Below are 12,627 nucleotides of genomic sequence, written 5' to 3'. Positions count from 1 at the left end.
ATTAAACAGTCAACAGTACAATAGAGTCACAGCAATCTGCAAAAGCATTTCTTCAACACCGTCATCAAATCGCTCATTTGAACAAAGAATAAACAAAGAACAAAGAAAAGTATAGCACAGGAACAGGCCCTTCGGTCCTCCAAGCCTGCGCCTACCATGCTGCCCGCCAAAACTAGACTATTCTACACTTCCGGGGTCCGTATCCCTCTATTCCCATCCTATTCATGTATTTGTCAAGATGTCCCTTAAACGTCACTATTGTCCCTGCTTCCACCACCTCCTCCGGTCGCGAGTTCCAGTCACCCACTACCCTCTGTGTAAAAAAAAACTTTCCTCGTACATCGCCTCTAAACTTTGCCCCTCGCACCTTAAACCTATGCCCCCTAGTATTTGACCCCTCCACCCTGGGAAAAAGTCTCTGACCATCCACTCTGTCTATACCCCTCATAATTTTGTAGACCTCTATCAGGTCACCCCTCAACCTCCGTTGTTCCAGTGAGAACAAACCGAGTTTATTCAACCTCCCCTCATAGCTAATGCCCTCCGTACCAGGCACATTCCTGGTAATTCTCTTCTGCACCCTCTCTAAAGCCTCCACATCCTTCTGGTAGTGTGGCGACCAGAATTGAACACTATACTCCAAGTGTGGCCTAACTAATGTTCTATACAGTTGCAACATGACTTGCCAATTTTTATACTCAATGCCCCGGCCAATGAAGGCAAGCATGCCGTATGCCTTCTTGACTACCTTCTCCACCTGTGTTGCCACTTTCAGTGTTCTGTGGACCTGTACACCTAGATCTCTCTGACTGTCAATACTCTTGAAGGTTCAACCATTCACTGTATATTCCCTACCTGTATTAGACCTTCCAAAATGCATTACCTCACATTTGTCCGGATTAAACTCCATCTGCCATCTCTCTGCCCAAGTCGCCAAACAATCTAAATCCTGCTGTATCCTCTGACAGTCCTCATCGCTATCAGCAATTCCACCAACCTTTGTGTAGTTCGCAAACTTACTAATCAGATCAGTTACATTTTCCTCCAAATCATTTATATATACTACAATCAGCAAAGGTCCCAGCATTGATCCCTGCAGAATCCCATTAGTCACAGCCCTCCAATCAGAAAAGCACCCTTCCATTGCTACTCTCTGTCTTCTATGACCTAGCCAGTTCTGTATCCATCTTGGCAGCTCACCTCTGATCCCATGTGACTTCACCTTTTGTACCAGTCTGCCATGAGGGACCTTGTCAAAGGACTTACTGAAATCCAGATAGACAACATCCAGTGCCCTACCCTCATCAACCATCTTTGTGACCTCCTCGACAAACAAGTTAGAGAGACACGACTTCCCCTTCAGAAAACCGTGCTGCCTCTTGCTAACACGTCCACTTGCTTCCAAATGGGAGTAGATCCTGTCTCGAAGAATTCTCTCCAGTACTTTCCTTACCACTGACGTAAGGCTCATCAGCCTGTAGTTCCCTGGATTATCCTTGCTACCCTTCTTAAACAAAGGAACAACATTGGCTATTCTCCAGATCTCCGGGACATCACCTGAAGACAGTGAGGATCCAAATATTTCTGTTAAGGCCTCAGCAATTTCCTCTCTTGCCTCCTTCAGTATTCTGTGATGGATCCCATCAAGTCCTGGGGACGCCCAACACCTCGTCTTTTTGGATCTCAATGTGACCCAGGCTATCTACACACCCTTCTCCAGACTCGACATCCACCAATTCCTTCTCTTTGGTGAATACTAATGCAAAGTATTCATTTAGTACCTCACCCATTTCCTCTGGCTCCACACATAGATTCCCTCCCCTGTCTTTCAGTGGGCCAACCCTTTCCCTGACTACCCTCTTGCTTTTTATGTACGTGTAAAAAGCCTTGGAATTTTCCTTAACCCTCTTTGCCAATGACTTTTCATGACCCCTTTTAGCCCGCCTGACTCCTTGCTTATTAACCTTCCTACTTTCCTTATATTCCACACAGGCTTCGTCTGTTCACAACCTTCTCGCCCTGAAAAATGCCTCCTTTTTCTTTTTGATGAGACCTACAATATCTTTCGTTATTCAAGGTTCCCGAAATTTGCCATATTTATCCTTCTTCCTCACAGGAACATGCTGGTCCTGAATTCCTTTCAACTGACATTTGAAAGCCTCCCACATGTCAGATGTTGATTTACCCTCAAACATCCGCCCCCAATCCAGGTTCTTCAGTTCCCGCCTAATATTGTTATAATTAGCCTTCCTCTAATTTAGCACATTCACCCTAGGTCCACTCTTATCCTTGTCAACCAGCACTTTAAAACTTACTGAATTGTGGTCACTGTTCCCGAAATGCTCCCCGACTGATAGTTCTACCACCTGGCCAAGCCCATTCCCCAATATCAGGTCCAGTATAGCCCCCTCCCTAGTTGGACTATCTACATATTGTTTTAGGAAGCCCTCCTGGATGCTCCTTACAAACTCTGCCCCGTCCAAGCCCCTAGCGCTAAGTGAGTCCCAGTCAATATTGGGTAACAACCCTGTTGCTTTTACTCCTTTCCAAAATCAGTCTACCTATCTGTTCCTCTATCTCCCACTGGCTATTGTGAGCCCTGTAGTAAACCCCCAACATTGTGACTGCACCCTTCTTATTCCTGATCTCTACCCATATAACCTCGCTGCCCTCTGGGGTGTCCTCCCGCAGTACAGCTGTGATGCTCTCCCTAACCAGTAGTGCAACTCCTCCACCCTTTTTATCTCCCCCTCTATCCCGCCTGAAACATCTGAATCCTGGAACGTTTAGCTGCCAATCCTATCCTTCCCTCAACCAGGTCTCTGTAATGGCAACAACATCATAGTTCCAAGTACTAATCCAAGCTCTACGTTCATCTGCCTTACCTGTTATACTTCTTGCATTAAAACATATGCACTTCAGGCCACCAGTCCCACTGTTTTTAGCAACATCTCCCTGTCTGCTCTTCCTCAGAGCCATACTGGCCCTATTCCCTAGTTCTCCCTCAATTTTTCACCTTCTGCCCTATTGCTCCGGTGCTCACCCTCCGCCATACTTTCCATTTGGATTAATCTGCCTCTCTCTCCCCCTCTCGCGGCTCCCAGCAGTTGACTCTCAATGATGGAAAGTCACACAGGGGTTGTGTAACTAACACTAGAAAGTCAGACCGATGCAGAAGAGAGAAAGAATCCCCTCCCCATTCTCTACCACTGGCAGGAGCTAATTTTACATCCTCCCTTTTCTTACTCCGGGCCACAGAAACAAAAGAGGTGGCCGCAAACAAACACAGTCTCCAGGCATTAAACATTGAACAGTCCATAGTACAATGAAGTCACCAGCAATCTGCAAAAGCATTTCTTCAAAGCCTCCATCAAGTTGCCCATTCAAATCAATCTGCCTCCCTCTCTCCCTCCTGCAGCCTCCAACAGTAGACTCCTCAATAAGGAAAAGGTCACACCAACGCAGAACGCACCAGAAGGGAGGAAGAGCTCCCGTTCCCCATCACTAGCGCTGGCAGCAGATCAGCTTACATCCTCCCTTTCCTTATTCAACGCCTCAAAAGCAAAGGGGTGGCAGCAAACAAACACACAGCCTCCAGGCAACTGCAGCTGCATTCAGATCAATCAGCCTCTCTCTACTCCTGCTACCCATCTCGTTTTCCCTCAACAGCCATTGCGCCAGCTTCTCGTTTTGATAAAGGAGTACTAAACGATGCCTGTGCGATTTCTTGCTGGGGAGCTGGTTAATTCCCGGGGTGCCATTGCATTCGACTTCAATCTTGCTAATGAGATGGAAAATGATGCAAATTGGGGTCAATATTTGGGCATGATCTGGAACTTGCCATTGGGAGTGAGCTGGTTAGGTAGCAAACTGATTCGCGCCCACTACGAATCTCGATTTTCTCCTTTCCCACTATTTAACCAGTGCACACAGAACCGTGCTGGGTGCAACGCGGTGGTTTACTCGTGCCCATCATGTTTTCATTGCAATTATTATTTCATTATCACTCCCGTTATTTTGGTGGACCTCATTTTTATTTCCTAAGCATGGATTCTACTTCTCCTGTAGAGATATAATAAAGAAAGGTTAGATTTATATCTAATAACCTCAACATCCCAAAGTCCTTTACAGCCAATTAAATGCTCTTTTGAAATGCAGTCGCCTTTGTAATGTAGGAAACCTGGCTGTCAATTTGTACAGTGCAAGTTCCCATAAACCGATGTGATAATAATCAGATTGCTGTTTGTTCTTTTAAATGTTGTTGATTGATTTCCAACCTTGAGTAAGGGTGAGTTATCCTGACCAGCACGTTCTGCCGACAAGAGCAGTTTGATCAAACTGCCATCTTAGTGTGGGAATTGTGCAGCGAGAAACAGATCATTTTAAGTTTTAACATTGAAAATCTATGATGCATGAAGCATGATTGGGGCAGCACGGTAGCATGGTGGTTAGCATAAATGCTTCACAGCTCCAGGGTCCCAGGTTCGATTCCAGGCTGGGTCACTGTCTGTGTGGAGTCTGCACGTCCTCCCCCTGTGTGCGTGGGTTTCCTCCGGGTGCTCCGGTTTCCTCCCACAGTCCAAAGATGTGCGGGTTAGGTGGATTGGCCATGCTAAATTGCCCGTAGTGTCCTAATAAAAGTAAGGTTAATGGGGGGGGTTGTTGGGTTACGGGTATAGGGTGGATACGTGGGTTTGAGTAGGGTGATCATTGCTCGGCACAACATCGAGGGCCGAAGGGCCTGTTCTGTGCTGTACTGTTCTATGTTCTATGTTCTATGCAATAATTGACCAATACTTCTGTCCCATGCAGATAAGGCAACTGGATCCAGTTCATCATTGTGTTCGCCTTAGAAAAATGGTACAAAACAACATGGAATGCTATGTTCCGAACAGTTTGGACTACATACAGGAACAGGTAACATTTGACTCACTACTTGGTATGAAAAGATCTCCTTCCCCACTTGAAGCCACTATTTATACTGCTACATAGTTCTTTGGATACTGGCATCCTTCAGGCCATTCTATGAATGAATTTCAGCTTTACAACCATAGAGAGTATTGCAGCCAGAACCAACATATTATCATCAGACCTCTGTGCACATAAGCATTAATAGGTACTAATCAAAAAAGTTTTTTTTTAAACTATGATTTTTTTTTGAAAATTTAGAGTACCCAATTAATTTTTTCCAATTAAGGGGCAATTTAGTGCGGCCAATCCACCTACCCTGCACATCTTTGGGTTGTGGGGGCGAAACCCATGCAAACATGGGGAGAATGTGCAAATTTCACAACGACAGTGACCCAGGGTCGGGATCAAACCTGGGACCTCGCGCCGTGAGGCAGCAGGGCTAAATCAAAAAAGATTTTAATAAACCCTTTTTTCAAGCTTTGCTACGTTATTGGTATTCCTCAATGCATTTGCTAGCTTGCAAAAGGAATTCAACCCAGAGGAGTGCAAGTGATGCATTTGGGGAGGTGAAACAATGCAAAGGATTACACAATAAATGGAAGATTACTGAGAATCATAGAATTTCCAGTGCAGAAGGAGGCCATTCGGGCCATCGAGTCTACACCGACCCTTGGAAAGAGCACCCTACTTAAGCCCATGCCTCCACCCTATCCCCGTATTCCAGTCAGCCCACCTAATCTTTTGGAAACTAAGGCAATTTAGCATGGCCAAACCACCTAACCTGCACATCTTTGGACTGTGCAAAGTGGTGTAAAAGAAATGAGGAAACTTGGATTGAATGTCTATAGATTCCTGAAAGAAGCAGGACAGGTTGATAAGGTGGTTAAGAAGGCACATGGAATCTTTTAAACTATTAGCCTAGAATACAAGAGCAGGGAGGTTATGCTGGAACTATATAAAACATTAGTTAGACCACAATTTGAGTACTTTGTTCAGTTCTAGAACATAGAACATACAGTGCAGAAGGAGGCCATTTGGCCCATCGAGTCTGCATCGACCCACTTAAGACTTCACTTCCACCCTATCCCCCAACTCAATAACCCCTCCTAACCCTTTTGGACACTAAGGGCAATTTATCATGACCAGTCCACCTAACCTGCACATCTTTGAACTGTGGGAGGAAAGGGGAGCACCCGGAGGAAACCCACGCACACACGGGGACAACATGCAGACTCCGCACAGACAGTGACCCCGCAGGGAATCGAACCTGGGACCCTGACAGTGGGTATGCTACCATTCTGCTCACCTCATTACAGAAAGAATGTAATTGCATTAGAAAGAGCACAGAGGAGATTAACGAGGATATTGCCAGGACTAGAAAATTGCAGCTATGAAACAAGATTGTATTAGCTGGGCCTATTCTGTTCTCCAAACAGAGGTGGCTGAGGGGAGATTTGGTTGAGATGCACAAAATTGTGAGGGCCCTGGATAGAGTGGATGGGATTTACTTCAGCGGAGAGGTCAGTGACAAGAGGGCATAAATTTAAAGTGATTGGTAAAAAGGTTAGACGGGAGATGAGGAAAATTATTTTCACCCAGAGCGTTGTGTGACTCTGGAACTCACTGAACTAATTTAAAATGTATCTGGATGGGCACCTCAAGTGCCAGAACCTGCAGGGCTAAGGAACAAATGCCAGAAAGTGGGTTTAAGCTGGGTAGCTTTTTTTTTCAGAGGCACAGTCACTAGAGGCTGGCCTCTTGCTGTGCTGTAAACTTTCTACGAATGCCAGTGAATCTCTGTCATGTACGCAAATGCGGTAGCCATTTCTAAAAAAAATTACTTTATCAAAGTTACAAAGCCAGAGCTCAGAGTATGGACAGGGCCAAACCCCTAATCCAGCTCCTTGCCTGCTCCAAAAGCCAATTCCAATTGAATCCAATTCATGGTTCCCGCAACAGAGGCATACCAGATCCAGGCATTACACCTGATCCCACGCTCATCTTGGCTAAACGCCATTTATACATAGCAGCTTCTACAATCAGGTATTGAGATAAATAGCTAGCTAATCTTCTCTTAGTGGTGAAGGTCATGACTCTTGAACAAGTAAATGGTGCATCCGTTTAATATGTCAATCAAAAGAAGTAATGTCCAATGTTGCAACAGTTCCTCAGTACTATCATGAAGTGGTGATTATGTGATCAAGTCCTTAATTGTAGTTTGAACCCACAATCCTCAGACTGACTGAGCTGAGCAGGAAGTGTGACTTTTTCTTTCAAATGTGCTGAGGCTAATAATAACATCCTAATTGATCAGCTGAGATTGGCTAACTTAGGATCACTTAAGTATAACTGGCACATTTGTGCTGTACTGTTGAACACTACATAGGTTAGCTTTTACTCACATAGTCATTCAGGGAGTTGCTCACTATTACTTTATTGCTTATAACATTTTACCTTTTCAAACACCAGTTGAGATCACTTCAGTTTGGTTTCTGCCCTCCCTACAATACTGAGGCAGCCTTTTCTTAGCCACCTAATATATCTGTGATTAAGTTCCTTAACTTCACTGCATGGGCGGGATGCTCCGTTTTGCCAGCAGCCCTGGGGTTTCCCGACGGCGTGGGGCTGCCCCACAATGGGGAACCCCATTGACCGGCCGGCGCAACGGAGCATCCCGCTGGCGGGGTGAGGCAGAAATGTGGCACGGCAGGACGGAGCATCCCGCTGGCGGGGTGAGGCAGAAATGTGGCACGGCAGGACGGAGCATCCCGCTGGCGGGGTGAGGCAGAAATGTGGCACGGCAGGACGGAGCATCCCGCTGGCGGGGTGAGGCAGAAATGTGGCACGGCAGGACGGAGCATCCCGCTGGCGGGGTGAGGCAGAAATGTGGCACGGCAGGACGGAGCGTCCCGCTGGCGGGGTGAGGCAGAAATGTGGCACGGCAGGACGGAGCGTCCCGCTGGCGGGGTGAGGCAGAAATGTGGCACGGCAGGACGGAGCATCCCGCTGGCGGGGTGAGGCAGAAATGTGGCACGGCAGGACGGAGCATCCCGCTGGCGGGGTGAGGCAGAAATGTGGCACGGCAGGACGGAGCATCCCGCTGGCGGGGTGAGGCAGAAATGTGGCACGGCAGGACGGAGCATCCCGCTGGCGGGGTGAGGCAGAAATGTGGCACGGCAGGACGGAGCATCCCGCTGGCGGGGTGAGGCAGAAATGTGGCACGGCAGGACGGAGCATCCCGCTGGCGGGGTGAGGCAGAAATGTGGCACGGCAGGACGGAGCATCCCGCTGGCGGGGTGAGGCAGAAATGTGGCACGGCAGGACGGAGCATCCCGCTGGCGGGGTGAGGCAGAAATGTGGCACGGCAGGACGGAGCATCCCGCTGGCGGGGTGAGGCAGAAATGTGGCACGGCAGGACGGAGCATCCCGCTGGCGGGGTGAGGCAGAAATGTGGCACGGCAGGACGGAGCATCCCGCTGGCGGGGTGAGGCAGAAATGTGGCACGGCAGGACGGAGCATCCCGCTGGCGGGGTGAGGCAGAAATGTGGCACGGCAGGACGGAGCATCCCGCCCCAAATCTTTGATACAATGCAACTGTGCTATCTCACTTCACCACCTCTCCTTCTGTGGTGTTTTCCTTGCAACGTCCATTCTTTTCCTGTCCCAGAACAGTCAGCGTATCTTGAGCAACAGTTTCTCCTGCCCTTGCCCAGTCACTTTCCAAAAGGATCCATCTTTTACTTCCTGCTCTCAGTCAACATGCTATCCCTTGATGATGCCACCTATTGCTGCAGGATCAGCGGAATGCTTTGTTATGGGCCAAGGTTTAGAGAACCCCAAAGTGTATCATGGAGTTCACCTGACCCACAACTTTTAATAGATTGTGGTATGGGGAGCACACGGCCCACTCTACAGGTGTGGTACAACAGAAATGGAAATAAGTATTTTTTAAAGCAAAACAATTTTTATTCTATGAACTCAAGTTAACCTTTTTAAAACATACAGTGAACATCTTAGCAACTATTAATTCAAATACAACCCCCAAAGAATACAACACTAAGTAATCCTTTAAGCTTTCCTTTTACCATCCATAAGACTTAAAACACCTTTTTACAGAAAGACATCAGGCTTAACTTCACTGCTGAGAACAGTTACCATGGTGAAATCAGCAAATGGACATTCATAAGCTTGCAGAGATTCACACACATCCTGCTGTGATTGCAGCTTCTCCAAAACTAAAATGAAACCAAACCTACCCTGCAGCAAAAAGCCTAAAGTGAAAGTAAAAAGCTGACAGACAGCCCAGCTCCACCTACACTCTGACATCATTACAGTAATAAACACACATTTCTTAAAGGTTCTCTCACTACAGATATTTTTTTTTTAAAACGCATTTTATTCAAACTTGTATCAAAGTAGGTTACAGCAAATAAACACCCCAGGAAACATTCTTCCCAGCAATCAACTATACAGTTTGTACAGATTTTTCTCCTTTATCATCCACCACCCCCCCACCCCCCTGCGACGGACAGCTCCTCAAACACGGTCACAAACATCCCCCATCTTTTCTCAAACTCCCTTGCTGAGCCCCATAACTCATACTTTATCTTCTCTAACTGCAGGAAGTCATACAGGTCACCCAACCATGCTGCTGCCCCCGGACGCGATGCCGACCGCCACTCCAGCAAAATTCATCGCCGTGCAATCAGAGAGGCGAAGGCCATGACATCGGCCTTCCTCCTCTCCAAGAGCTCCGGCTTCTCTGAAACCCCAAATATCGCCACCAAAGAGGAGTCCATTCACTCCTCCACTATCCTGGCCAAGACCGCGAACACTTCCGCCCAGAATCTTCCCAATTTTTCACAACCCCAAAACATGTGCGCATGATTCGCCGCCCACACCTCTCACACTCATCTGCTACGCCCTGAAAGAACCCACTCATTCTCGCCTGAGTCATATGCACCCTGTGCACCACCTTAAACTGTATCAGGCTCATCCTTGCACAAGAGGAGGTCCCGTTTACCCTTCGCAGTGCCTCACTCCATACTCCGCAATTGATCTCTATTCACAACTCCGCTTCCCACTTCTCCTTGACCTTCACCACCCGCTCGCCTCCCTGCTCCCCCAACCACTTGTATATATCCCCAATTCTTCCCTCCCCTTCCACATCTGGAAGCAGCAGGGTGTATCCTGGCAATCTAGAGAGCCCCTTCCAGACCTTTCTTGCAAAGTCCCTAACCTGTAGATACCTGAACTCACTACCCCATGGCAGCTCTACCCTCTCCCTTAGCTGCTCGAGACTGGCGAACCCTTCCTCCAAATACAAATCCCTCACCTTGACGAGCCCCACTTCCCTCCACCTCCTGTATACACTATCCATCCTCCCCGGCTCAAACCCATGATTCTCGCACAGCGGCATTAGCACCGACATCCCTTCCAGCCTACAATGCCTCCTCAGCTGATTCCATATCTTCACCACACCACCGGGCTCCCTGAATCGGAGCCATTGGCAATGCTGCCATCACCATAGCCCTCAAACTAGACCCCTTTCAAGATTCCCCCTTCATCCTAACCCACTTTACCCCATCTCCTTCCCACCACCGCTGCACCTTGTCCACATTCACCGCCCAATAATAATGAAGCCAGTTTGGCAATGCCAGCCCTCCCTGCTGCATCTGTAGCAGGGTCCTCCCTACCCTTGGCACCTCGTACCCCCCCCCCCCCCCCTCCCCGTCGGACACACACGGCTCCGACCGGCGACTCCGAGCCAACATGTCCTGAGGGTCTTGGCAGATTGACCACCACGATCGTGTTCACCATACAAAGTCAGAGATGATTGTGTCCACTTTCCGAAAAAAGGCCTTTGGTATAAAGATCGGGAGAGCCTGAAAGATAAACAAGAACCTCGGCAGAATATTAATTTTCACCACTTGGACCCTCCCTGCCAACGTTAAATGCAGTGTATCCCACCTCTTAAAATCCTCCCTGGCCTCCTCCACCAGCTTTGTTAAGTTCCACTTATGGAGCCCCATCCATTCCATCGCTACCTGAATCCCCGAGCACCTAAACCTATCCCCTGCTACCGTAAATGGTACCCCCTCCCTAAATTTGCCTGTTGTGCCAGCTCATTCACTACAGATATTTATATACACAGCCATTTATAAACACCCATTTCTTAAAGGTACTCTCACATGAAAGGTACTTTCACCATGCACTCCGTGGCTGCTTTCTCCATATGAGGGAAGTTGTGTGCAGCTCCTGCCATGTTTGTTACAGAGCTGAACTTCAAGCCTTGCATCCTATTCCTCACTAACAATATTTTGTTTCCACTCTCTTCTCGCTCCATTGTCAGTGAAATCCTTACAATTATTTTTGGAAGCTCAATACACTTGTTGCTCACCTCCTCCCTTCACTCTCCTTACATTCCCAAGTCATCCAAATGTCTGCCCAAATCCTGCCCTGCAGTAATCCTGCTCTCCCATCAGCACCCACACTGACCCTCCATTGGTGAAGGCATCAAATTAAAAATTATTTTCCTGATTGACAAATTGCTTCATGGCTCACTCCCACCATGGATCTACATATTTCTTTGGTTCTTTGCAACCTCTATACCTCTGGCTCTCATTTCCATTTCATCTCCCTCTACTTCACTGTTGGTTTCACCCTATGCTATTTCAATCCTTCCTTCAGGAATTCCCATCCTTAGCCTCTCCGTCTATCTAATTCTCTCCCCACCTCCCAAAACTATCTCAAATTCTCGCTCTTTGTGCAAGCTCTTGATCGCTTATCCAAGTTGTCCCCTAAGGCCTTAGCATCCATGGATAAGTGGTATGTTAAGGATATTTTCTATCTTAAAGGCAAGTACAAAATATGCCCCATTTCCAATTTCTTAATTTGGAATGAATGCTGCACGTATTCAACTCATCCTAACTTGGGTACTTCTATGGAAAGATAGTTATGTGATTCTGAAATGTAATTTGAAAATTTGTGATCACATGGATATACCCTGTAGATAGAGCATCTAGAATCCTGCAATAGATTTTTGTTGCTAGCAAGCTATTTCCTAATTTTTGAATGCAATGTAGCTTGATATTTTCTCTCTTTTTGATTGCAGTTATTTGATGAAATAGAAATCATCATAATGAATATTTATCACATACGTCTTGAGAGGAGAGGAACTGAAACAGCCTTTGGTAAGTTGTTAAGATTACGATTAGTACTTTGTCAATTTTTCCAATTTAGTTTAAAGAAGGCTACCTAAATGTGAAAAGCAATGTCCAACAGTTCTCTCATTACTCTCGTTTTATTACCTCAAGATATACTATTTCAAAGTTAATAAATGGAAATGGTACTATTTTGGATATGGTCTTTGGGCACCCTTAGGAGAGGTAAAGCACATTTTGGGATTTAAAAAAAAATATTTTTTTATTCTCCTTTTTCACATTTTCTCCCAAGTTTACACCCAACAATAAACAATAATCAGTAACGAATATAATGTCAATCCCCATATCAGTAACAACGATCCCATCCTCCCACCAAACCCCAGACGTTGGCCCGCATGTTAACATAAACAAATGACAAAAAGGAATCAGGAATCACCCAGTCACCATTAACGCATACAGTCCCCCACCCCCCAACCCTCCCAGCCTCCAACCCCCCTAATGTTCGATGTGATCAAATTCTCTAAAGTGGATAATGAATAACGCCCATGAATTG

The 12,627-nt window shown here is 46.8% G+C and overlaps 1 protein-coding gene across 2 annotated transcripts in view; it reads left to right on the top strand.

Moving 5' to 3' along the window:
* Nucleotides 1-12,627, top strand: part of tiam2a (TIAM Rac1 associated GEF 2a) — a 461,217-nt gene that overhangs the window by 292,130 nt on the left and 156,460 nt on the right. For both annotated transcript variants that reach the window (XM_038808441.1, XM_038808437.1), the window contains 2 exons: nt 4,813-4,917; nt 12,026-12,104. In XM_038808441.1, coding sequence (XP_038664369.1) covers nt 4,813-4,917; nt 12,026-12,104 — 184 coding nt within the window. The remainder of the gene's footprint in view (nt 1-4,812; nt 4,918-12,025; nt 12,105-12,627) is intronic.

Source organism: Scyliorhinus canicula, chromosome 1, assembly GCF_902713615.1.
Source record: "Scyliorhinus canicula chromosome 1, sScyCan1.1, whole genome shotgun sequence".
In the NCBI taxonomy this organism is placed as follows: domain Eukaryota; kingdom Metazoa; phylum Chordata; class Chondrichthyes; order Carcharhiniformes; family Scyliorhinidae; genus Scyliorhinus; species Scyliorhinus canicula.
Note: the sequence above shows the minus strand (reverse complement) of the source record. Positions and strands in the feature narration are given on the sequence as shown.